Source organism: Myotis yumanensis, unplaced genomic scaffold (genome assembly GCF_028538775.1).
Source record: "Myotis yumanensis isolate MYYU_CA2020_CCGP unplaced genomic scaffold, mMyoYum1.0.hap1 SCAF_2, whole genome shotgun sequence".
Classification (NCBI taxonomy): domain Eukaryota; kingdom Metazoa; phylum Chordata; class Mammalia; order Chiroptera; family Vespertilionidae; genus Myotis; species Myotis yumanensis.
In genome coordinates, this window is record NW_027223753.1 from 71,506,005 (window position 1) to 71,533,245 (window position 27,241).

Below are 27,241 nucleotides of genomic sequence, written 5' to 3' on the forward strand. Positions count from 1 at the left end.
TTCTAAACAAGTAATAAGAAAATCAGTAAATTAAAGTAATTTTTTAGCCTGCTATTAAATAGAAAATTGAGAGTGTTTTTTAGATTTAGATTCTATTTATTTATTGTTTTGTTTTTATTTTCCACTCTAGATCCCCCCCAAAAAGAAAGTCATAAGTGGGGGGAAGGGGAAAGAAGAAAAGCTTAGGTGCTTTTGTTGAAGAAAGGGTAGTGTAGAACTCCCATCCAGTTGCCCCAGGTTGTACCCCTGAATAGGTTTTTGGTTCATCAGAGCAGTAAGTGTTTTGTATACAGTAATGATGTTTATTTATATGAGATTCAAACTCTCAAGCTTTGTTCAAAAATAAGAAATCTAATGGAGTAGTGCGTGTTTGGTTTTTATTATTTATTAGTTTTAATTGGTTTATTAATTTTTAAATTTCATTCTACAAAAATATTGAAATAATAGTAGGGAAAACATCTTTGTAGATTCACTGTTTGTTAAGTGCTAGCTATACTCACTTCATCTCTCTGTACACACATGCATACACACCCTTGTGTTTGCATCCACCCAATATCCCTTCCCCCTGCTCACACACTTCCCTTTTTGACAGATTACCTGAGAGGTTGCTGATGTCATAACACTCTGTGCCTTTAATACTTAAAGTTGCATCTCCTATGAACAGGAACTTTCTCCTTCAGGACCACACCACCTGTACATGCCAGAGAATGTAAACAATAATTCAATAACATAATTCAATACACAGTTCATACTGAAAATTTCCCAATTATTTAAAAATGTTTTTACAGCCTTGTTGCTCAAAGTATGCTCAAACATTGACTAGCAGCATTAGCATCCCCTGGGAACTTGTTTGACTTGCAGAATATCTGCTGTGCCACAGACCTATAGAACAAATATGGAACTACGGTGAAGCAAGGGAAAGGCCTCTAGGGCAAAATTTAAGGAGATGCTTACTCTTAGGGTCATACAAGTGGAAGGGTCAGAACTTTCATGACCCTAAGTGCCTCTTTAAATTTTAACCTCTAGGCACTTTCCTTGTATCACCCTAGTCCTGGCCTTGTTTCTGAATTAGACTCTTTATTTCAGTGGCGTGTTCAGGGGGTTTGTATACCTGGTAAAACCTTGATTTGCACTGCTTTTGCTTTGTTCCTTTTCTTTTCCCCAGTCTAGGATTTAATTATAGTTTATGTGTTGCATTTGGTTCTTTAGATTCCCCTAAATTCACTGTCTCCTATTCTTCATAACACTGAATATTTTGAAAAGTCTAAGTCAACTAGAACACCACATGGGTTATACTGTGTTCCTCCCACTGCTTCATATCAGGAGACCCATAATGTCTGATCACCCCATTATTGGCATTACCAATCTTTACACTTTATTTAAGGTAGTTATTGCCAGATCTCACTGTTTTAAGGGCACATTTTTTCCTTTATAATTAATACACAAAAATGTGCAGTGATTCTTGGAGACCATGTAAAGGCCTTGCTCCTCAACAACTTTATAACCATTGGTTTTAACATTTAGTGATGAATCTTGTCTGAATGAGTTTTTACATTATTAATTATCAATGTAGTGATATTCTGACAGTCATAGATTTTATTTTTCTCTGTGTAAGATGACACAAGTCCCAATGCTTATTCTCATGCTTAAGAAAGAAAACTTGCAAATATTTATACCTTTCATAAACAAATGTTAATTAAAAATTATTATGAGGGCAACAGTTGAACAAAAATAATTGTTCAAAATTACAAGCTTTTAAAGCTATTGATGGTTACATTCACAAGCTCTAGGGACAATCTTTGAAATCTGTGTCAAGATTTTCTTTTTAGAAATGAGAATTGTAAGGACAATTTCATGATACAGAATAGTATCTGATGGAACATTTTTTTCTTTTTCTGCTTATCTTGTTTAGATTTCTTTCACAATAGGATACTATTAAGAGAGAGAGAGAGAGAGAGAGAGAGAGAGAGAGAGAGAGAGTCCCCTGGCTGGTGTTACTCAGTGGTTAAGCATCCACCCAAGGCACAAAGAAGCCCACTAGTTCAATTCCCCGTCAGGGTACATGCCCGGGTTGTGGTCTTGATCCCCAATGAGGGACGTGCAGGAGGGAGCTGATGGATGATTCTCTCTCATCATTGATGTTTCTATCTCTCCCTCTCCCTTCCTCTCTGAAATCAATAAAAATATACTGAGAGAGAGAGAGAGAGAGAGAGAGAGAGAGAGAGAGAGAGAGAGAAAGAATACCCGAGAAGCTCAAAATTACTGTAAGGACAAGAAAGGACCAAGACAAGAATCTTATTAGCAGATAGGATATGGAGCATGTATGCAAATTGGCTCTTGAACTAATTTTTCAAAAAATAGATTTGTTGATTTGGGTTACTTGTTGCTAATTTTCTCTTTATATTAAGCATTTGCAACTGTAAAACCCTTGAACCAAGTTACATTGCTGCCTTTCTAAAACTATTTTCACTGATTCAAAGCAAAAGCAGCCCTCTAGCTGACAAAAACATTTTCATTTTCTTATTGCCTTCAGCATTAGCACAATATAACAGTTTGTACTCACTTTGCTATTTTTCTTGATCAAGGGAACTTAAGGAGTAGGCTCAAATACTGCTTTCCTTTTTAGAGTGTTTGTTTTACAGGTTCTTGATGGCTGGCCCCTCTGTCTTGCCTTCTCCCCCAAATTCACATTGCTAACAAATTTATACTCTTTTTTTAAATCTTTATTGTTCAGATTATTATAGATGTTTTCCTCTTCTTCCCCCCCATAGCTCCCCTCCACCCGGTTCCCACCCCACTCCAGGCCCTTGCCCCCCCCGCCCCCCCCACCACTGTCCTCATCCATAGGTGTAAGCTCTTTGTCCATTCTTTTTCTGCACCCTCCATATCCCCTTCCCCCTGAGAATTGTCAATCTGCTTCCTTTCCATGCCCCTGATTCTATTACATTCACCAGTTTATGAACAACAAAGTGACAACAAATACATATCTATCAACAAGTGAATCTAAAAATCAAATGAGTAAAAAATCTGATGAACAGAACAAATTCATACTCTTGATATGCTGAGCTCCTGCCAGCTTCTAACCATTCCCTTTTACAGAGACTTAACTCTGAACATACTCCTTCTTCCTGGAATGACCTTTTTCACTTGTTCATGTCCTATTTATTCTTCAACTCCATTTTCTGGTTTCCTAGTTTACAATGAAAAAGTTAGTTTTTATGTAAATCTCTTCTGTATTCATATTTTTTGTCCTAAGTTTGACTATATATTCACTGTTTGAAGCAGTGAATTAACATTAGGACATAAATCTATAAAATATTGAGCATATAATAAACACTTATTAATATGAGTTGATTTTTCTGTTTTGAATTTTTGCTGCTTAGGTCAGACAGTTAGATTCAGCATTGGAAATTTGTAAGGAAGAACTTGCCTTGCATTTGAATCAATTGGAAGGAAATAAGGAAAAGTTTGAAAAACAGCTAAAGAAGAAATCTGAAGAGGTAAATGAATATTTTCTTTACATATAGAATATTTGTCAAGTGACTTCTTTTTGAGATAGTGTTTATTTTCAAAATACTTTTACAAATACATCTATTTTTTTTAAATGATACTTTTATCAATAAATATTTTTATTGATTTCAGAGAGGAAGGGAGAGAGAGAAGAAACATCAATGGTGAGAGAGAATCATTGATTGGCTGCCTTCTGCACACCCCACACTGGGGAACGAGCCCGTGACCCGGGCATGTTCCCTGACCAGGAATTGAACCATACCTTCTGGTTCATAGGTCAATACTCAACCACTGAACCATACTGGCCAGTCTGGTTGTATCACTTTAAATCAAAGTGATATGAAGGAGCTCAGCACATCAAGGTCATTTATTTAACCTCCTTCTTTTGGGAGCAAGCGAAGAATATTATAAAATATACATTAAATTATACTGCATTGTTTATTCAAATTTAACAATTATTTTGGCAGATTTTTTTGGAATTTGGAAAACTAGGACAAAGGGCATCCCCCTCCCCCCCTCCACAATATAAGTGCTTTCAGATAACTTCAAAGGTGTCTTTTAAAGCAATTTGCAGGAATGCAATATTCAAGTCTTTAAATATTTGCAGTGAATAGGTATGATTTCTTAGTTCGTATTGTCATTCCTTTATGTGTTTTTTGAACCATGAATATTCAAAAGTGCATTGCAAGGATATAATTTTACAAACAATGGCAATAATGGCAACAATAATGTAATAAATAGCACATAATGCTTTTGAGGCTATAATTTATTTTTACTAAGGGAAAAAGATACATCAATAGGAGTATGACAAAACTCATGGCCTCCTATGTTCTCTTCCTTCTCCTGGGAGGGATCACATAGAACATGCTTCTTTCTATAGCAGTGAAATATGGTAATGTCTACAATATTTCTGCCCAGGGAAACCTGCTTATGACTCAAAGATCAATATTTTTTATGGGGGTGCTGGTCACACAGGAACAGCAACAAGTCTCAAAATTTCAAAAGGAAAGCATGATTCTATTCCCTAGCCAGACAAAGCAATTTCATCTCTTAGGGAATGTGAAAATGCACATTCCCAGACACCATCCAAGGGCCAACCCTATAAGCATATCTCCTCATCAGAAAGATGGACCCGCCCCTCCACATAATAACCTATAGTCATAAATATAATTGTCCCACATGGCAAGTGTGATAATTATCTAACAAAGCAGACAGCTTTGACATTTTGTGTTTTTTATTTGAAGCATGTCATTATAATGACAAATGTATGTATTTGTTAGGTATATTGTTTACAGAAAGAGCTAAAGATAAAAAATCACAGTCTTCAAGAGACCTCTGAGCAAAATGCTATTCTACAGCATACTCTTCAGCAACAGCAGCAAATGTTACAACAAGAGACAATAAGAAATGGAGAGCTGGAAGACATTCAAACTAAACTTGAAAAACAGGTATTATTGGTCAAAATAATTTTACTTGTATGAAATAGAAATTTTTACAATTGATAATACATTTTTGTTAGTTTTATAAATTGGTGTTCAATATCAAAGCTTTGATAGTATAAGAAATATTCTATATTAACATCGTAAAATGGATAAAGTTCTATTCCTGTGTAATGTGACCATGGGTACATTTTGTCATTCCGTACAACTTACTTATAATCTAGGCTTCTTCTTCAATGTCTCCTTTCTTCCTGGATCTGAATATAATTCCTATATGAATCATCAGACCTTCCAATTTCTTTTTTTTGGATTAGGATTTGTGACAATCCCCAAAGAAATGCCAAAGCACGACACTAAAAGAAAAATCACAAAGGATATCACTTACTTCTAAAAATAAATTATTATTCCAAAGAAAGTATCCTCAGAAAATTTATACTAGAACCCAATCTTTGCTCTTTCATTCATTAACAAATTCATCTGAATTATTCAAACAGATACTGTATTTCACATCTTTTGTTCTTTTCCCCTTTTCAAACTTTAGAGAAACATGTAAATTAGAAAATGTGGCTCTGTGTAATCTCACTACACCTCACCTTTATGACTTTTTTAAAAAATATATATTTTATTGATTTCTTACAGAGAGGAAGGGAGAGGGATAGAGAGTTAGAAACATCAATGAGAGAGAAACATCGATCAGCTGCCTCCTGCACATCTCCCACTGGGGATGTGTCCGCAACCCAGGTACATGCCCTTGACCGGAATCGAACCTGGGACCTTTCGGTCCACAGGCCGACGCTCTATCCACTGAGCCAAACCAGTTTTGGCACCTTTATGACTTTTTATCTATGTATTCTGAATTCTTCCTCAGCCTCTCGAATGGAATTAAAGAATCTCCTCTCAATACGTTCAGACATTTCAGGCAGATATATATATTTTTTTTTTCTAGAGATCACTCCTGTAACTCTCCACCTTTTTTGTTAAAGTGTAGGCCTATTGCTTGATATGCCTGATGTACAGCTTTATTCTGAAGTATTTCCTCATCTCATCTGTGTTAGATTCCCACTTCTTGCATACCTTGTCATTGATCTGGGTTTTGCAGGATTGATTATAATTCTTGTTCCTTCTGGAGTTGTTTTTATTTCTCTAATGGTCTTACAGTTTTCTTCTGTTTTTTCTCCTCCCTAAGTCTGCCAGTTCATATGTATTTTTAATTTGGTGATTTTATTTCTTCATGATCTTTAAGAGATTTTTGTGTTCTCTTTCTTTGAGGGTCTAAAGGAGTTTATATATAAAAATTTATTCAGTATTTGGTGAATATTTTCCTATCTTGCATTTCTGTTCCATTATGCATAAGTTCTGTGCTATATTATTCCAAATTATTACTCATCTTTAGATTTTTTTCTGCTTATGAGTGTGCTATCTAATTAAGCACAGAGTAGATAGATATTTCATGGTTCCCTTCCCTTTTTACCTGGGTATTGTTTTGATTTTATTCTTGAAACTTGAGTGGATATTAATGATTTATACTCTGAATTTAGTTCTTCTTTGAGAGATTTTAGAAGATCAGGGAGGATATTAAAGTCATTGGCCAGAGATTAACTTTGAGATCACAATCATGTAAATGTTCATTGAAAACATGGAGTGGCTGAGATTTACTAGGAAGAGAATGTAGTATGAGGAGTGAGGCGATTGACTTGGATAGATCTGTGAGGGATGTAGGACATGGAAGCCAAAGTAAGTATTTCATGATAAGAAATGATAGTTGGTATCATGGACTGTTGGAATCAATGCCAAGTAAATTGAGGGTTGTGAAATATCCATTGGAATTAGCAACATGGAGCTCATTGATGAATTAGGGTAGTTTCTGTAGAATGGCCAGATCACTACGGATTGAGGAATGAAGGAGAAGTGAGAATGATACAACAAGCATAGAAAACCGAGAGGTTGGGCTATGGAGAAGAGGAAAGGGTGGTAGTTGGAGGGAGGTAGAAGTAAGAAGGATGACTTTTTTGCAATAGAAGGGTCTTGAACATATTTAAATTCTGATAAAAAAAAGAAACCAGAAGAAAGAGAGATTGAAGATAAAGCAGAGAATAGAGATAGTGAATAGTATGAGGGCCTCCCCTGGCCAGTGGGGCTCAATTAGTTGAGCGTCAACTCATGAATTAAGAGGTCACCGGTTCAATTCCTCTTCAGGGCACATGCCCAGGTTGCAGGTTCAGTCCCCAGTTGGGGTTCTTATGGGAAGCAGCCGATCAATGTTTCTCTCTCTCTCTCTCTCTCTCTCTCTCTCTCTCCCCCTTTCCCTTCCTTCTCTCTAAAATCAATAAAAACATTTAAAAAATAGTATGAGGTTCCTGAGGATGTGGATAGGAATTGAACCCAGAATACCTATGATGTAATTTGACTTGTATAGGAGAAAGAATACCTCCTTCACTGTAGCAGAAACAGAAGGAAGAATGAATAGGAGTGAATGCAAGTCATGTTTGGAGTTAATGCAGGTTATAATGTTTGAGGGTAGGTGGGAATCTTGTAATCCTTCACTGAATGAGCCAATTTGTGAAGAAGGAAAGGAACATGATTTGACAAGAGAAGAAAAAACATTTCAAATGGGATAATGAAAAGGAGAATATTTACCATTATTTTGTTCAATTTTTAAAAATATATATATGTTTTTTATTGATTTTAGAGAAGGGAGGAAGGGACAGGGATAGAGAGATGAAAATATAGATCAGCTGCCTCCTACACCCTCTCCCCTACTGGGGATTTGAGCCTGGGTTGTGCCCTGAGTGGGTATTAATGATTTATACTCTGAATTTAGTTCTTCATTGAGAGGTCTTAGAAGATCAGGGAGGATATTAAAGTCATTGGCTCAAAGTTAATTGAACTTGGGACCTCTTGGTTCATGGGTCGATGAACCACTGAGCAACACTGGCTGGGCTTGTTCAATTCTTGTAAGTTTTATTTTAGTGTTATGATGTGGCCACTTCTATAAATATGTATAAGAATGAAATACATTATAAAAAATTGTTTTGCTTTTATATTTCAAAACATTACAGTAAGTCCTCATTTAACGTTGATAAATTCCATGACTTTAAGTGAAATGACAAATAATGAAACCAATTTTAGTGTAGGCTTACTGATATGAGTTAGGTTCCTATGTACCTTATCTACACTAATAAAAGAGAAACATGGTAATTAGTGTACAACCGCTACCCTTCCCATTGGCTAATCAGCATATCCTTATGCAAATTAACTATCAGCCAAGATGGCGGCCGGCAGCCATGCACTGAACTGAACAGGGAGGCTTGCTTGCTCCAGTGACTGCGGACTCCAACATTCCCCGCCTCACTTGCCGGCCTCTCAGCTGCAACTCTAAGCAACTATGTTGCAAATATAGAAGCTAAACAAAACCCCAGAAACCTGCGTAGTCAGCCAGGCTTCAGCCAGCCGGACTGAAACATTGTATCAAATACAGAAGGAAAAACAAAGGCCAGAAACCTGCTTTCAGCAGTGAGGCCTCAGAGCTAAAGCTGGCCCAGAATAGAAAAAAAGGAGCGGTTGGGAGCTTCAGTCAACCCACCAGCCTAAAAACGGCCCTCAGCCCCTCAGCCAGACTGGCCAGGCACCCGAGTGAGGACCCCCACCCTGATCCAGGACACCCTTCAGGGCAAACCAGCCGGCCCCCACCTGTGCACCAGCCCTCTATTCTATATAGTAAAAGGGTAATATGCCTCCCAGCACCGGGATCAGCTGATCAGCGTGACAGGGGGCAGCGCCCAAACCCCCTGATCGGCCCTGCTCTGTGTGTGACAGGGTGCGGTGTCCCCCCCCCCCCCCCCCCCCCACGGGCCCTGCTCTGTGTGTGACAGGGTAGAGCCATAACCTCCCCATTGGCCCTACCCTGAGTGTGACAGGGTGCAGTGCCCCAACCCCCTGATCCGCCCTGCTCTGTGGGTGATAGAGAATGGCGCCCCAACCCCCCTCCACAGGCCTTGCTCTGGGTGTGACGGGGTAGAGCCATAACCTCCCCATTGGCCCTGCCCTGAGTGTGACAGGGTGCAGCGCCCCAACCCCCTGATCCGCCCTGCTATGTGTGTGACAGGGGGTGGTGCCCCAGCTCCCCTATCAGCCCTACTCTGTGAGTGACAGGGGGGAGCTCCTCAACCCCCTGATTGGCCCTGCTCTGTGCGTGACAGGGGGGAGCTCCCCAACCCCCTGATTGACCCTGCTCTGTGTGTGACAGGGTACAGAGCCCCAACCCCGCTGATGGGCCCTGCTCTGTGAGTGACAGGGGGCAGCGCCCCAACCCCCTGATGGGCCCTGCTCTGTGAGTGACAGGGGGCAGCGCCCCAACCCCCTGATCGGCCCTGCTCTGTGAGCGACAGGGGCAGCGCCCAACCCCCTGATCGGCCCTGCTCTGTGCGTGACGGGGTGGCGCCGCAACCTTCCCATCGACCCTGCCTTGAGTGTGACAGGGGGCGGTGCCCCAACCCCCCAATCAGCCCTACCCTGAGCGTGACTGAGGGTGGCATCGCAACCTCCCGATCCGCCCTGCTCTGTGCATGACAGGGGGTGGCGCCCCAACTCCCCAATTGGCCCTGCTCTGAGCCTGACCAGGGGCTGCACCTAGGGATTGGGCGTGTCCTCTGCCACCCGGGAGCAGGCCTAAGCCAGTAGGTTGTTATCTCCCAAGGGGTCCCAGACTGCGAGAGGGCACAGGCCGGGCTGAGGCCCCCCCCCCCACCCCCCCCCCCGAGTGCACAAATTTTTGTGCACCAGGCCTCTAGTCAGTATTATAATGAAACATTGAATGAAATGACATTATTCAAGGACCTGCTATAATTTCTGGTCTATACTTTGATTTTTATAATACATCTTGAAACTGAATGATAGGCTAGGGCTACACATATATATATTTTTTTCTTCTGAAGAATATTGAGCTGTGACTGAATTTAAAATACTTACTGAAAACTGCTTTACAAGGTATCAAAACTGGAACAAGAGCTTCAAAAACAAAGGGAAAATTCCACTGAAAAGTTGAGAAAAATGGAGGAGAAATGTGATGCAGCCACACATGAAGCAGATTTGAAAAGACAGAAAGTTATCGAGCTTACTGGTACTGCAAGGTAAAATGAATATGATAGTTTTCATTTATCTTCCTCTTTCAACATCAGTAGTATCTGAGTTTCAATATCAGAAAATGTTCAGGGAAGCTTTTGCTTGAGAAAGTAATTTATCTACCGTCTGTGTTCCTATAGTGTTTTATTTGCACCTCCCTCATAACCCTCCTATTATAAGTTCCTTAAGACCAAGATAATATCTGGTTTATTTTAATGAGGCTCCTACAACAATTATCTTAATTCCTTATACCTCATAGGCACTTAGCAATTGTTGTAGTGAATTAAATTGTGGAAAAAACTAACATTTTGCCGAAACCGGTTTGGCTCAGTGGATAGAGCGTCGGCCTGCGGACTCAAGGGTCCCAGGTTCGATTCCGGTCAAGGGCATGTACCTGGGTTGCCGGCACATCCCCAGTGGGAGATGTGCAGGAGGCAGTTGATTGATGTTTCTCTCCCATCGATGTTTCTAACTCTCTATCTCTCTCCCTTCCTCTCTGTAAAAATTCAATAAAATATATAAAAAACAACAACAACAAAAAAAAAACAAAAAAAAAACTAACATTTTAATGCAAAGATGTACTCACACACAAGAATGGGATTGAGTTATCTAGGGGAAGGAGTAACTTAATAAAATAAAGCAGTGGTTCTCCACCTTGACTGAACATAAAAATCACCTGAGGACCCTGGCCGATGTGACTCAGGATTGAGGATTGACCCATGAACCAAGGAGGTCACGGTTCGATTCCCAGTCAGGGCACAGGCCTGGGTTGTGGGCTCAATCCCCACTGGGGGCATGCAGGAGGAAGCTGATCAATCATTCTCATCATTTATGTTTCTATCTCTTCTCCCTCTTTCTTCTTCTCTGAAACCAATTAAATATATTTAAGATATAAAATAAATAAAATCACGTGAGGAGCTTTACAAAGTACTGATGCCTAGGTCCCACCTCTAAGGTTCTAATTTAACTTGGCTAGGCTGGGTCTAGGCATCAGTTAGTAAAGAAATGCACCCATGAGCTGAAAGCTATACCCAGCTTCCCCAGACCTCTTCTACTTTGTCAACAAGAGTTGACTTAATTAATAATATACTCATAATTAGCCCACCATTCTACCAATAGGAGGTGAGAGTTAATTATGCACTTGAACTAAAACCACAGGTCACCAGGCTTCTTCTCCCCTACTGACAGGAGTAAAGATAGGGCCTTTGTGACTTGAGTAGCAACTTGCTTCCCCAGATGTCCTCAACTCTCTCAACAGGGTCAAGCGGGTATCCTATTTTTCAAACTTCAGACTGTCTTTCTTCTATTGACAGGTGTCTATCCACTAACACAGCCACACCACCAGTGTGTACCTTAATCCCTCAAAGATTAATCACATTATGACTTTGTCCTTGGTTATGCAAAACACCACTAGAAGCTATAGATTTTCAGCTCAACCCTTATCTCCCATAGTAAGCTCTCCACATATTCTCTTCCCTTCTCCCACTTCATTCCACTTCCTGAAAGACTTCCATTGTGTCCTCTGGAATTCCCAATCCATCCTGTGACACATCTATATCCTCAACTTCTTTCCTCTTCTTGTAATAGAAATCTGATTCTCCCGAGGATATTACTTCTTTCCCTGCAGCCCTCTAAAGTAAAAAATTTTCCCCACAGTTTTTGTACCATAGGATCAAGATGTGCAATAGTATACCATAGTTCACAAACTTCATGACATCAGATCATATCATCCCTCACTGCTGCTGACACCTACAGGCCACCCGACTTACTGTTGCTCTCTAAAATTCCTCACAAAGATTAATCACTGCTGTCATTATTCTTGGAGATTTCAATATAGTATATCTATCTAGCTGATCCTCTGACCCCTTAGCCTCATTTTTTTTTATTTTTTTAAAATATATTTTATTGATTTTTTACAGAGAGGAAGGGAGAGGGATAGAGAGTTAGAAACATCGATGAGAGAGAAACATCGATCAGCCACCTCCTGCACATCCCCTACTGGGGATGTGCCCGCAACCAAGGTACATGCCCTTGACCTGAATCGAACCTGGGACCCTTCAGTCCATAGGCTGACGCTCTATCCACTGAGCCAAACTGTTGAGAGCACCTTAGCTTCATTTTAAAAAGTTCTCCTCTAATGATCCTGATCTCTCTCATACCTCAGTCACTCACTCACATGATTCATCCTTGATCTTGTCATTAGTATTTCAACATAATCTGAATATTATGTATCTACCCCATATTATCCTCATTTTCTCTCTTTTTTTAAATCCTCACCTGAGGATATTTTTCCATTGATTTTTAGAGAGAGTAGAAGAGAGAGGGAAATAGAGAAATATTAATGTGAGAGAAACACATCAATTGGTTGCCTCTTGCATGAGCCCGTGCCCAGGGAGGAGCCTGCAACTGAGGTACATGCCCTTGATTGGAATTGAACCTGGGACCCTTTGGTCCGCAGGCTGACCGACGCTCTATCCACTGAGCAAAACCAGCTAGGACTCCTCATTCTCTCTCTTTTTCTTTTAAATATATATTTTATTGATTTTTTACAGAGAGGAAGTGAGAGGGATAGAGAGTTAGAAACATCAATGAGAGAGAAACATTGATCAGCTGCCTCCTGCACACCCCCTACTGGGGATGTGCCCGCAACCAAGGTACATGCCTTGACCGGAATTGAACCTGGGACCCTTGAGTCTGCAGGCCGACGCTCTATCCACTGAGCCAAACCGGTTAGGGCTCATTCTCTTTTAATACCCCAAATTCAATAATTCTTTGGTCTTATCAGGAACCCTAATCCATCAGTCCCATCACTGTCTCATTCCCTAATGTTCTCTCTTCTGTCTTTACCCAGCTTTAATTCTTGTTAGTCATTAAAATCACTGATTTGCATATAACCACAATTCCCTTACATCTCTCTTACTTTGTGGTACACAGCCTAAAACCAACTCAGACTACTCCATGTCTGCACCTTTTACAGAGGCTTGAAAAAATAACCACACTGACCAATTTTACTTTAAAATTATAACTTTAAACCTTAAGTGTTCCCTTAGCAGTGGTTCTCAACCTTCTGGCCCTTTAAATACAGTTCCTCATGTTGTGACCCAACCATAAAATTATTTTCGTTGCTACTTCATAACTGTAATGTTGCTATTGTTATGAATAGTAATGTAAATAGTTGATATGCAGGATGGTCTTAGGCGACCCCTGTGAAAGGGTCGTTCAACCGCCAAAGGGGTCGCGACCCACAGGTTGAGAACCACTGCCTTAATGCTATCTGGCAATACTTTTCTGTACCTTTGCCTTTTCTTTCAAAATCCCTACAAACTCTCCCCAATGTTACTTTGTGTTTCACTGAGAAAATTGAAGTAATTGTTTCTTTTCTCACCCCTATAATTTGACTTCTAGACAAAAACTATTTATGGTTATAGCTAAAGGCACATTCATAGGAAAAGTAAGTCCTAAATGCTAACAGGATGCTTATAAACTAGATAATTAAACTTCATAAGAAAGATGCACCCTAGTTCCAAGAAATCTCTTCATGAAGCAGGGTTTTCTCTCTTCTCACTAATACTTCTTTTACTTCTGAAATTGCAACTTATAAAATTATTTTTCTCTCCCAAAAGATATTACAGTTAAAATATATGTTATATATCTCCTTGGATCTGTTTTAGCAATAAAATATTTTCAGATAAAAGAGAAGAAACTTAATTATTGAATATATTCTGTGTTGGGCAGTGTGCTAGGTGAACACATTAACTCAGTCTTCAAAACAGCCCTATTGGGTTTTATTATCCAAATATCTATTTATTTTGATTTTTAATTGATTTTTAGAGAGAAAGGGATAGGGAGAGAGAGAAACATCGATGTGAGAGTGAAAAATAGATGAGCTGCCTCCTGCATGCCCCCTTGCAGGGATGGAGCCTGCAGCTAGGCATGTGCCCTGACCAGAAATCAAACCTGCAACCTTTCAGTGCACATGATGATACCCAACCAACTGAGCCACACCAGCCAGAGCTATAACTTGGGGTGAGGGGGAAGGCATCTGTAATATTTTAACAATAAAGATTGTTTTTTTAAGATACATTTCTAAATAACTTTTGGAAATTATGAATCTAAGTAAAAAAGAAAAAAAGAAGCTGAAACTCAAAGAAGTTAGGGTATGAGATGCATAATTTAGCTGTGCTCTAAAACTAAGTTTTTTCTGTTACATCACATTGAAAGGTTCTTCTGTTATTATATGTAAATGTCCTAACCCTACTGTCTTAGTGCTGAGGTTCATGGAGCACTTGTTAGATTTCTCAGACTGCCTCCATAGCCATTTAAAAATCTTTTTACATTTGAAGAAGCCAGAGAATCTCAGCTGCTATATTCTAAAAGTTTAGTTTTATTTTTGCATAATTTTTCCTGTAGCCCTGTTTCCAATCTCAGACTTGATTGTCCATAATAACTCTACGCCTGTAATGTGAAGTATTTTTGGAAAAACTCGTAGGCTTAAAGGCTGTTACAAATTTTGAAAGTTATGGGGGAAATATTGGTATTAGATTATTTATATAATAGTTAAAAATCTTAAGCCTTTAAATATTATATTATAGTAATGCCTCATTTACATAGCATCAGGAAATAATGTATAGTTGCTCATAAATAGAGAAATGAGTGAAATTTATCTTTATCAAACACTGAAACTTTGAAACAAAACAAAACAAAATTTTATAGAAGTTTTCCAAAATGTGTATTTTTTTGTCATTTTTACCTTCTCTGGGTGACTAGGGTTATCATTATATTCATTAGTTATATCATGATAACCTTATGAAACCTTAAGGAGTATAGAACTCTGTTTATTTTTTACCAAATATCTGTAGAAAGCTGTGCTTTTTGAGTTCTTGTATTTTTAAAAAATAATTTTCCCCTGCCCTGCTGGCGTGGTTCATTTGGTTGGGCATTGTCATATGCACAGAAGAGTTGCCTGTTCAGTTCCTGGTCAGGGTGCATGCCTAGGTTGCGGGCTCTATCCTCAGTCGGGGGCGTGCAGTAGGCAGCCGATCAATGTTGCGCTCTCAAACATTGGTGTTTCTCTGTCCCTCTCCTTTCCTCTCTCTCTAAAAACATCAATAAAAAATCTTTTAAGCTTTGGCTGGTATAGCTAAGTGGTAAGGGTGTCATCCAGCAGGGTCACTTGTTTGATTCCCAGCCAAGGGCACATACCTGGGCTGCAGGTTCAATCCCCAGCCCCAGTTGGGATGTGTGCAGGAGGCAATCAATTGATGTTTTTCTCTCTTTCTGTATGTGTGTGTATATATATATCTCCCTCTCTCACTCTCTGCTTCTTTCCCTCTCTCCTCTCCCCTTACCCCTTTACTTCTCTCCCTTCCTCCCTTTTTTCCACTTTCTCTAAAATCAATGGAAAAATATCTTCAGGTGAGGAGAAATAAATAATAATAATAACTTTTCCCCAACTTCTTTGCTGACAAGCTATTACTTCTTAGTACTGTATACCAACCTCTTTTGATTATTTTTTAAAATTATGTTTTAAATCCACTCTAACATGAGAAAAGAGTTAGTCAAGCTTTAGCTAGGATTTTAGACATGTAAAAGGGTCATCAGCACTTGTCTAATCTAATAGTTCTTAACTTTGTTGGGCCATGGACATATTTGAGGATATGGATCATTTTCTATACATAGACATAACATATGCATACATCATTATGCAAATTTTTTCAGGAGTTTTTTAGTTTTCCTCAAGTTCACTTATGGACATTGAAAAAAACCTCCTGAACAAATACAATTTCATCTATGTTGCATTTAGAAAACAAATGCTCCAACTTGCAAACTCAGCTTATGAAATGTCAAAGACCAAAAGAACTACAATAAAAAAATGCTGATGCAAAGGAACATCAGCTCTGCCCACTATTGTGGATGACACTAACAATTGTTTAAATAGTAAATATCACTTTGGAATTAACAGCAAATTGACTTAAAACTTCCTCTCACTATGTTTATTAGCTGATAGGTAGCCAAACTTCGAACTTCTGTAGTGAAATTAAGCCCAGGACCACCTAAAAGTTAGTAAACTTTCACTATTAATAACTATTTGTATTATCCTAGGCCAGTGATTTTTAACCAGTGTGTCATAATAATTTTTAAAACATGCAATACCAGTGGCACTGACCTCTTTTCCCTTAGATCAGCGGTTCTCAACCTGTGGGTCGTGACCCCTTTGGGGGTCGAACAACCCTTTCACAGGGATCGCCTAAGACCATCGGAAAACACATATTGTTTTTGTAATTAATCACTATGCTTTAATTATGTTCAATTTGTAACAATGAAAATACATCCTGCATATCACATATTTACATTACGATTCATAACAGTAGCAAAATTACAGTTATGAAGTAGCAACAAAAATAATTTTATGGTTGGGGGTCACCACAACATGAGGAACTGTATTAAAGGGTCACAGCATTATGAAGGTTGAGAACCACTGCTTTAGATTATCAAGTAAAAAAATAACAACAGCCAACACAACAATACCTGCCCATGTGAGTGAATAAAAATTATGCCTATTTTTTTGACAGAGTGGCAAAAAATATATTATTGTTGTGCTGTAGATTTTAGTAATTAGTTTATGTGTGTCAGGAGATTTTTAAAAAGGTTGAAAATTGCTATCCTAGACAATTAATTCACTTAATCTTCTATTTTCAATCATCTGTGAAGCAAGGAAGTTGCACTAGCTTAAGAATTTTTAGTCCCTTTTAAAGTTAAAAAGATAACATGATTAAGAAATGTCTGAGTAAAAATGACTAATTTGTCTCCTATGAATAGTATAGTCTTATGGTGAATATTTTGATGGTTGACTTCTTTATTTTCTATGTTGCAGATAATAGAAATTACAGATGAATGAGGCACCTCTCCATGGATATTCTCAATCCATATAAAGCTTTATAAAAATTAACTGTAGTTAAATTGAAAAGAATGCTAGCCTTGTTAAATATTACTAGGTGGTACAGTTGTATTTAGTTGGAGCATTTTAAACAATATCGTAGGTGATTTAAGATTCTGACTAGACATTTTGCTGATATTTGCCCTCATGTAACTTGCAGTTTTTGTTTAGTCAGAGACAAGTCAGTTGGTTTTTAAATTTCCAAATTATCATTTGTTTTATTGTTTGTTTTTAATTAGGCAAGTAAAACTTGAGATGGATCAGTACAAAGAAGAACTGTCTACAATGGAAAAAGAAATAATGCACCTAAAACGAGATGGAGAAAATAAAGCAATGCATCTCTCTCAGTTAGACATGATCTTAGAACAGACAAGGATAGAACTAGATAAGAAAACAAATGCTGGTAAGCAACAAGTTAGCTGAGCTTAGCTGCCTGCATATTTATTTATATTTATTTATTTATTTATGTATTTATTTAATACATTTTATTGATTTTTTACAGAGAGGAATGGAGAGAGATAGAGAGTTAGAAACATCGATGAGAGAGAAACATCGATCAGCTGCCTCCTGCACACTCCCCACTGTGCCCGCAACCAAGGTATATGCTCTTGACCGGAATTGAACCCGGGACCCTTCAGTTTGCAGGCCGGCGCTCTATCCACTGAGCCAAACCAGTCAGGGCTGTATATTTATATTTAAAGAAGTAGACTAAAGTTAAGAATTTGGGATGATAGGGTTGAAAGGGATAATGTGTAGTCAATATCTTATCTCTGGTAGATGAATAAAATTGAATATTCTTAATTATAATTATTTACAAAGTTCTTAATAATAAATGGTTTACATGTAGTTCTAAAAATATTCTCTTGTCTTAACAGTGAAGGAGTTAGAAAAGTTACAGCACCACACTGAAACTGAACTAACAGAAACCTTGCAGAAACGGGAAGTACTAGAGACTGAACTGCAAAATGCTCACGGAGAATTAAAAAGTACTTTAAGACAACTCCAGGAATTGAGAGACGTGCTGCAGAAGGCTCAATTATCATTGGAGGAAAAATACACCACTATAAAGGATCTCACAGCTGAACTTAGGTGAGTTAATACTAAGAAATGATATCACAATTACAAGTATTTCACTTTATTATTCTGAATCCTTGGGTCATACAATACTCCAGTTGTTGCTGAATTCTAGATGTCTAAATTACTCAACTGGTTCACTATGGCTCTTCCTAGTTAGCCTGTCCCACTCTCCATGTAATAAATTCAGTAGTTGCTGTTGGCTAATAATTTATTATTGATCTGTGGACCATTTTACATTGGCCCACTCCTGTATTCTATAGTGGTAGAAAATGATTGGACCAGCATATCGCAGTGGTTAATAGCAAAGTAATATTAACAATAACAATATTGTTTTTTGTATTAAGCCTTTATTTTGTGCCAATGCTATGCCAGGGACTTTATATATGATCTTACTAATTTCTTTACAACATATACAACCTTTTCACACTTGAGAAAACTGAAGCCTGAGAAAATTAAGTAAAATCCCCAAAGTCAGATAGAGGATTTAGAGATGGAAATTAAACACAAGTCTGTCCAACTCTAAAATAGATTCTTAGATTAGCAGCTAAATTCACCACATCTATGGTACGTGGGATTGGAGAGCCAGACCAGAGCCAGAGTGTGGGAAATAGATTCTGAAAAGGAAAACAGAATTATAACCCAGGATGTGAAATGTGGAATGAAAGAACAGGATAGAGAGCAGCAAGATGACCCAGAAACTTAAATGTAACTCATGATTTATTGTAGGGCTCCTTTCTCTTTTCTACTCACAAACTAATTTTTAGTAAAGTTCATGTAGTTTTAAATAGTGTGTGTCAGATTTTCAAATCCATATCTCCAGAAATAACTTATTACCCAAACTCCAGACTCAAATATCTAATGACTTACTTGTTTTTTCCACTTAGAGGTTTTTAAGAGGCTTCTTAAGCTTGGCCAAAACAGAACTCTTTTTTTTCTCCTGCCCTTCCTCTCAGTATCATACAATAGCTCAAACCAGAAATATATGATTATTTTATCTCTTTCTCTCCCTCTTTTCATTTAATCTATTAGCTAATCGTCTCAACTCTGTTTCTAAAATATATTCTGAAATCTATTGATTTCTAGGCCTCTTTTTTAATCACTGCCTTAGCACAAGCCATCATCATCTCTCACCTGGTCTGTTGCTATGAACTTCCCAACTGGTTTCCCAATTTAAATTCTTGACCCTCCCACAATCCCTTCTCCACAGAATGGATTTAAGTTATGATTTAAAACATCCATCAGATTATATTACTCCCCTACTTAACCCTTCTAATGGCTTTCCAAAAGATTCAGAATAAAACCCAGGCTACTTGGGAAATGTAAATCAAAACCACAATGAGATACCACTTCATACTGTAATGACTGAATGGCCATAATAAAAACAAACAAAAACCAAAACAGAAAATAGCAAGTATTAGCAAGCGGGTGGAGAAATTGGAACCTTCGTACATTGCTGGTGGGAGACTGAAATGGTATAGATGCTGCACAAAACAGTTTGACAGATTCTCAATAAGTTAAACATAGAACTATTTATAACTCAGTAATTTCACTCCTAGGTATGTACAGAAAATAATTGAAAACAGGTGTTCAAACAAAAATTGTGCACAAATGTTCATAGCAGCTCTTCACTATAGCCGCCAAGTGGAAACAGCCCAAGTTTCCATCAGCAGTTGAGTGGATAAACACAATGTGGTGTATCCATACAAGGAATATAATATATATATTTTAATCCTCACCCGAGGATATTTTTCCATTGATTTTTAGAGATAGTGGAAGAGAGAGGGAAAGACAGAGAAATATTGGTATGAGAGAAATACATCAATTGGTTGCCTCCTGCCAAGGCCATAGGGCTGGGGTCAGGGGGGAGCCTGCAGCCAAGGTGCATGCCCTTGACTGGAATCGAACCCAGGACCCTTTGGTCCGCAGGCCAATGCTCTATCCATTGAGTCAAACCAGCTAGGCAGGAATATTATTCAACCATGAAAAGAAAGTACTGATACGTGATATAACATGATGAACCTTGAATACATTATGCTGAATGAAAGAAATCAGATACATATTGCACAATTCCACCTGTATGAAATATCCAAAATTAACAAATCTGTAGAGATAGAAGGCAGATTAGTGGTTGCCAAGAACTAGGGGGAAGCGGAATAGAAAATAACTGTAAATGGGTATGGAATTTTCATTTGAAGTGATGAAAAAGTACTGGAAATAGTGGCGATAGTAACACATTGAAGTAATAACATTGTGAAGGTACTTAGTGTAACTGAATTATATACTTTGAAGTGGTTAAAATGGTAAATCTTATATGTATTTTACCACAATTTTAAAAAAATCCAAGGTCCTTATTCCGGAATATAAAACCCTGTATAACAAGATTCTGCTCTACTTCCCTGGCCTCATTTCATACTGATCTTGTTCCTGGCCTTTTTACTTTACTTAAAACTTACCAAGTTTTTTCCCACCTTCCAACTTTGCCATATCTGTTTCTTTGGCCTGAAATAACGGTTCTGTGGCCAGCTTCTTGCCCTTCACATAACCTCAGAGCAAGCATGTCAAATTCAGAGACTAACATGGGCCAAATAAGGTTTAAGTTTATGTGGGCCGCAAAAAACCAAAAGCTTCAATTTTCATAGAAACAGGTTTATTTCGATAGAGACATGCTGAATACAAAGGGCTGAAATGAGTAATCGTCAACATAAATCATAGAACATTTTAATAAAAATTAATATTTTTTCTTGAACATTTACTTACCAGACACTGAATAACTGCACAAATTAATAAGCTTAACGCAAATAAACCTATTTTTCTTGTTCTCTGAAAGCGAAACATTTCCTGTTGCGCACACCAAACAATTCAGTACAACAATAATGATGTAACAATTGACTGCTAAAATATTCGCTGCTAGTATTAGTGGAGAGAAATGGTGCACCTGCGCGTAAGATGTGTAAGGGAAATGAATTCAACACAATTATAGTCATTAGTGAACATTGTAGTTCATTATTAATTATTGTGTATAACAGGATATTGTAAAAATTAAGTTATGAGATTTTTATTAAAATGTTTCTTACATACCGTTATATTGGCTAGGCTGTAAAAATATTCGTTGTGGGCCACATGCGGCCCATGGACGGCAAGTTTGACATGCTTACCTCAGAGAACCCTTCCTTGACCACCTGCTCTAAAGTAGCCACCCAGTCATCACTATTTAATGCTCTAACATAGCACTTTGTATTGTGATATTTTTCTTGTTGAGTTGTTTGTTATTTATAATTCATCTTCTCTCCTGGACCGACGAGAGTATAAGCTCCATGTGATGAAGGGCATCTATCTTGTTGACTATTAAATCTACAGTACATAGAACCCTGACATAGGAAGCATCCAACAAATATTTTCTAAATAGTTAAGTGAGTGAATAGATGAAAGAAGTAATAATGAAATCTAAAATTCTAATATCTAAATTTTAGAAGCTCAATTATTTGCATAGACAGCAGTTAGAGTTATCTTTAGAATTCATATTACTTTTATTTTCTTTTATTACATTTTATTGGGATGACATTGGTCAACATGAACATGTAGGTTTCATGTTACTTTTAGAATATTAGTTTAGCCTTGTATTTTACAACTTTTGACTTTTAGGAGAATAATAAGCAGCTCATTAAAGAAGTTCAGAATCTTTTTTTAAAAATCTGTACCTTTATTAAATACTAGAGGCCCGGTGCACAAAAATTTGTGCACTCGGTGGGGAAGGGGGGGGCCCTCAGCCCGGCCTGTGCCATCTCGCAGTCTGGGACCCCTCAGGAGATAACGACCTGCTGGCTTAGGCCTGCTCCTGGGTGGCAGAGGGCACGCCCAATCCCTAGGTGCAGCCCCTGGTTGGGCTCAGAGCAGGGCTGATTGTGGTGTTGGGGCGCCGCCCCCTGTCATGCACAGAGCAGGGCGGATTGGGAGGTTGTGATGCCACCCTCAGTCACACTCAGGGGAGGGCTGATTGGGGGGTTGGGGCACCGCCCCCTATCACACTCAAGGCAGGGTCGATGGGGAGGTTGCAGCGCCACCCCCTGTGACGCACAGAGCAGGGCCAATCAGGGGGTTGGGGCACTGCCCCCTGTGACGCACAGAGCAGGGCCAATCAGGGGGTTGGGGAGCTCCCCCCTGTCATGCACAGAGTAGGGCCGATAGGGGAGTTAGGGCACCGCCCCCTGTCACACACAGAGCAGGGCGGATCAGGGGGTTGGGGCGCCACCCTCTATCACCCACATAGCAGGGCCGATCAGGGGGTTGGGGTGCCGCCACTGTCACTCTCAGGGCAGGGCCAATGGGGAGGTTATGGCTCTACCCTGTCACACACAGAGCAGGGCCTGTGGGGGTGAGGGGTTGGGGCGCCGCACCCTGTCACACACAGAGCTGCAGGGCGATCAGGGGGTTTGGGCACTGCCCCCTGTCACGCTGATCTGGTGCCAGGAGGCCTCGCGGCTCCGCTGATCCCAGTGCTGGGAGGCATATTACCCTTTTACTATATAGGATAGAGGCCTGGGGGCTGGCTGGTTTGCCCTGAAGGGTGTCCTGGATCAGGGTGGGGGTCCCCACTGGGGTGCCTGGCCAGTCTGGGTGAGGAGCTGAGGGCTGCTTTCAGGCTGGCAATTGACTGAAGCTCCCAACCACTCCTTTTTTTCTTTTTTCTTTTTTTTTTAATTCTGGGCCAGCTTTAGCTCTGGCTCTAGCTCTGAGGCTTCCGCTGCTATAATCAAAACAATGTATAACTCTAGCTCTGAGATCCCGGCTGACTGAAAGCTGGTTTTGTTTAGCTTCTATATTTGCAACATAGTTTCTTAGAGTTGTAGTTCAGAGGACGGCAAGTCAGGTGGGGAACGTTGCAGTCTGCAGTCACTGGAGCAAGCAAGCCTCATGTTCGCTTCCAGCTGCCTGGCTGCCGGCCGCCATCTTGGCTGACAGTTAATTTGCATAAGGATATGCTGATTAGCCAATGGGAAGGGTAGCGGTCGTACGCCAATTACCATGTTTCTCTTTTATTAGTGTAGATTGTTTCATATTTAAAACTGGGAAATAGCCGAAACCGGTTTGGCTCAATGGATAAAGCGTCGGCCTGCGGACTGAAGGGTCCCAGGTTCGATTCCGGTCAAGGGCATGTACCTGGGTTGCAGGCACATCCCCAGTAGGAGATGTGCAGGAGGCAGCTGATCGATGTTTCTCTCCCATCGATGTTTCTAACTCTCTATCTCTCTCCCTTCCTCTCTGTAAAAAATCAATAAAATATATTTAAAAAAAAATAAAATAAAACTGGGAAACATTGGAAGATTTTCAAAATCAATACAACATTTTCAGACTTTGTCATGTCATAACTTAGAGTTCAAATTAAAATTCTCTGATCATAGGCGTCAGACTGTTAGAAGTATTAAAATATAAGTTAGGGTTTTAGGATGATGATAATTTATAAAATATATATTTATAAAATATATAATGTATAAAATACATTTGTATTTATAAAAGGATTTTATAGTTGACTTCATTACTTCATTAAATGTAATGCATCATTTTGAGTAAAATTCCCATGAGAAACACAATGGTCATTTCTTTAGCTGCGGATATCAAGAATACCAACCATGAGATAAATGGTTCATTGAATTGTAATAAACTCACAGCCGTTACATAGAAAAGACTTTCAAATGCTCCTTTGATCTATAGATGAAAAAATATGGATATAGTTTTTAAATTCTTAACTAATTCAATCTTATTTCCTGGGAATGCTTTAATATTTTGCTTAAACTGTCCACAGTAATAGAATTTAAATTAACTTTTGTCTTTAACACTATATTAAACTAATTATATTGATATCAATCATTTTTCTTACACATTATTACTTTAGTTTGAGCCCTTTCAATCCAAAAAAATGCATATAGCCAATTACTTTTAACTGCAGGAAAGGTGACCCAGTTGACTTAATTTTTTTTAAAAATCTTTATTGTTCAGATTATTACAGTTGTTCCTCTTCTTTCCCCCCCCCCCCATTGCTCCCCTTCACCTGGTTCCCACTCCACCCTCTGCCCTTACCCCTCCACTGTCCTCATCCATAGGTATAAGATTTTTGTCCAGTCTCTTCCTGCACCCCTACACCCCTTTCCCCCCAAGAATTGTCAGTCCACTCCCTTTCTATGCCCCTGATTCTATTATATTCACCAGTTTATTCTGTTCATCATATTTTTTATTCACTTGATTTTTAGATTCACTTGTTGATAGATATGTATTTGTTGTTCATAATTTTTATCTTTACCTTTTTCTTCTTCTTCCTCTTCTTAAAGAATACCTTTCAGCATTTCATATAATACTGGTTTGGTGGTGATGAACTCCTTTAGCTTTTTCTTATCTGTGAAGCTCTTTATCTGACCTTCAATTCTGAATGATAGCTTTGCTGGATAAAGTAATCTTGGTTGTAGGTTCTTGCTATTCATCGCTTTGAATATTTCTTGCCACTCCCTTCTGGCCTGCATAGTTTCTGTTGAGAAATCAGCTGAGAGTCGTATGGGTACTCTCTTGTAGGTAATTAACTGTTTTTCTCTTGCTGCTTTTAAGATTCTCTCTTTGTCTTTTGCTCTTGGCATTTTAATGATGATGTGTCTTGGTGTGGTCCTCTTTGGATTCCTTTTGTTTGGGGTTCTCTGCGCTTCCTGGACTTGGAAGTCTATTTCTTTCACCAGGTAGGGGAAGTTTTCTGTCATTATTTCTTCAAATAGGTTTTCAATATCTTGCTCTCTCTCTTCTTCTGTCACCCCCATAATTCGGATGTTGGTATGCTTGAAGTTGTCCCAGAGGCTCCTTACACTATCTTCATATTTTTGGATTCTTTTTTCTTTTTGCTTTTCCGGTTGGGTGTTTTTTACTTCTTCGTACTTCAAATCTTTGACTTGATTCTTGCAATCCTCTAGTCTGCTGTTGGATCTCTGTATAATATTCTTTATTTCAGTCAGTGTATGCTTAATTTGTAGTTGGTCCTTTTTCATATCCTCGAGGGTCTCACTAGACTTATTGAGGGTCTTACTAAATTTATTGGTGGTTTCTAGAAAATTATTGAAAAACCTTATAACTCTGGTTTTGAACTCTATATCCAGTAGTTTGCTTTCCTCCATTTCTGTCATTTGTGACCTGTTTCTTTGTCTCTGCATTTTTGCTGCTTCCCTGTGTTGTTAGGGTGGCTTTCTGTGCTAGGTGTCCTATAGGGCCCAGTGGCTCAGCCTCCCTAATTACCTGAGGTGGACACTCTTAGTGCACCCCTTTGTGGGCTGTGTGCACAGTCTTGTTGTAGTTAAGCCTTGATTGTTGTAGGTATCACTGGGAGGAATTTACCTCCAGGCCAATTGGCTGTGAGAATCAGCTGTGTCTATGGTGGGAGAACTTCTGTGCTGGAGACACTCTTTTGGGGCAAGACTTGCTTCAGTGGGGCTTTGGTGCCCACTGAGTCTGCCCCCTGAGTGTGTCCCTTATGGATCTGAGGAGTTGTAATCTAGATGGTCCCACTCTGACCACTGAGTACACTGACTCTTGGATCTCTAAAGAGGTGCTAATTTAGCCTCTGCCTGAGGCTACCCAGCAGGAGCTATGGAGAGATCTGCAGATTCCTCTTCTTTGTTTGGGGTTTGGAAGTGCCCAGATGAAGCCCAGCTGTGAAGCAATGCAAGCTGCTGTGGGGCCTGGGCCTTCTTTTGGATGTTCTTGGTCTCTCTGACCCAGCTGCAGTTTGTTAGGTAATTTTAGATTGCAAAGGGCCAGGCCATTCATATGCAAAATTCTCTGCACACAGCTTGGGTGGGGCGGGGTCTCAGGGAATCAACAGGGCGGAGCAAACAGCTATGGCTGATCCTCAGTCCTACCCTAAGAGGCCCCGGGTCTCAGTGTCCCAAGGTAATTGCTGCAAGCACCTCTGAGAGAAAGCCGCCCTCGAGTTCCACCCGCTGCTAGACAGTCCAGTTTCTCCCCATATGAGTCTGGGTCCCCAGAGACTCGCCCGGAACTGGAGTCAGGGCCTTCGGGAGCTTGTGTCTCCTTCCCAATTGAAAAGACAATCGCGTCCTCAGTTGCCAGCCCTTTCCATGTGCGCCTCCGTACCTCTGCACTTTAATTCCGCACCTCCTCTGAATCTCGGTGTGTTTTTTTCTTTCCTTCTAGTTGTAGAATTTCCACTCAGCCAGCCTTCCTGTGGTTCTGGATGATGTCCGTTTTGTCTTTCAGTTGTATTTTTGAGGTGGTTGTGCGAGGCAGCAATTTCAGGTGTTTACCTATGCCGCCATCTTGGTTTCTCCTCCAGTTGACTTAATTTTTAAGTACTATAATATTTCCACTGTTTGCTTTCATCTTTTTCTTTTGTTAAATTTCAGAGACTGCAAGATGGAGATTGAAGACAAAAAGCAGGAACTCCTTGAAATGGATCAGGCACTTAAGGAGAGAAATTGGGAGCTAAAGCAAAGAGCAGCTCAAGTTGGTTTTCTTAATTATATTTTAATGAAATTTTCTGTTAAAATACAATCACAATATTTCAGAAGTCACACTTTTTGATAAATGGATATTTTTATAACATACTTGTTTTTTGTGCACATAAATATTTTTGAAAAATTAGAAATATATCAGTTTTCTTTATCTTGCTATTTTTACAGCAAAAGGATTTTTGAGAATGAAGATTAGCTTAGTATCTGAACATTTTGATCTCTTATATTACTGTACGGGCAGTCCTCGGGTTACGTCGTGGTTACATCGCCATCTCCCATTACAGTATTTATAAAAAAAAAATTCCATCATTTCGATGTATGTACATACGTGCTTTATGTTTCTTATTATTTATTTACCACAAGTAAAGGTCAGGAATTGTTATCTTTCTTTTAAATTTTTTTACTGTTTCACTTCATTACTGCTGTGTATGTGCTCTACGTGAGTGACATAGCTGCTTATGTAGGTGGGTTCCGACTTAATGGCGAAAATCACATTATATGTTGCCGTAGGAACGGATCTCCGACGTAACCCAAGGACCTACTGTATATTGGAAAAAATGGGATTAAACGAGTTATTTGCTATTGTTTGTTGGAGGAGCAAAAATATTCAGAAGGTATTACTTACCAGCATCTTTTTTGAGGACTTTATTTTTTAG

The 27,241-nt window shown here is 39.2% G+C and overlaps 1 protein-coding gene across 9 annotated transcripts in view; it reads left to right on the plus strand.

Annotated features, from left to right (window-relative positions):
* Positions 1-27,241, plus strand: part of CCDC18 (coiled-coil domain containing 18) — a 139,487-nt gene that overhangs the window by 63,126 nt on the left and 49,120 nt on the right. For all 9 annotated transcript variants that reach the window (XM_070405615.1, XM_070405609.1, XM_070405614.1 and 6 more), the window contains 6 exons: positions 3,384-3,500; positions 4,791-4,958; positions 9,936-10,078; positions 17,247-17,410; positions 17,883-18,096; positions 26,478-26,577. In XM_070405615.1, the coding sequence (XP_070261716.1) occupies positions 3,384-3,500; positions 4,791-4,958; positions 9,936-10,078; positions 17,247-17,410; positions 17,883-18,096; positions 26,478-26,577 (906 nt within the window). The remainder of the gene's footprint in view (positions 1-3,383; positions 3,501-4,790; positions 4,959-9,935; positions 10,079-17,246; positions 17,411-17,882; positions 18,097-26,477; positions 26,578-27,241) is intronic.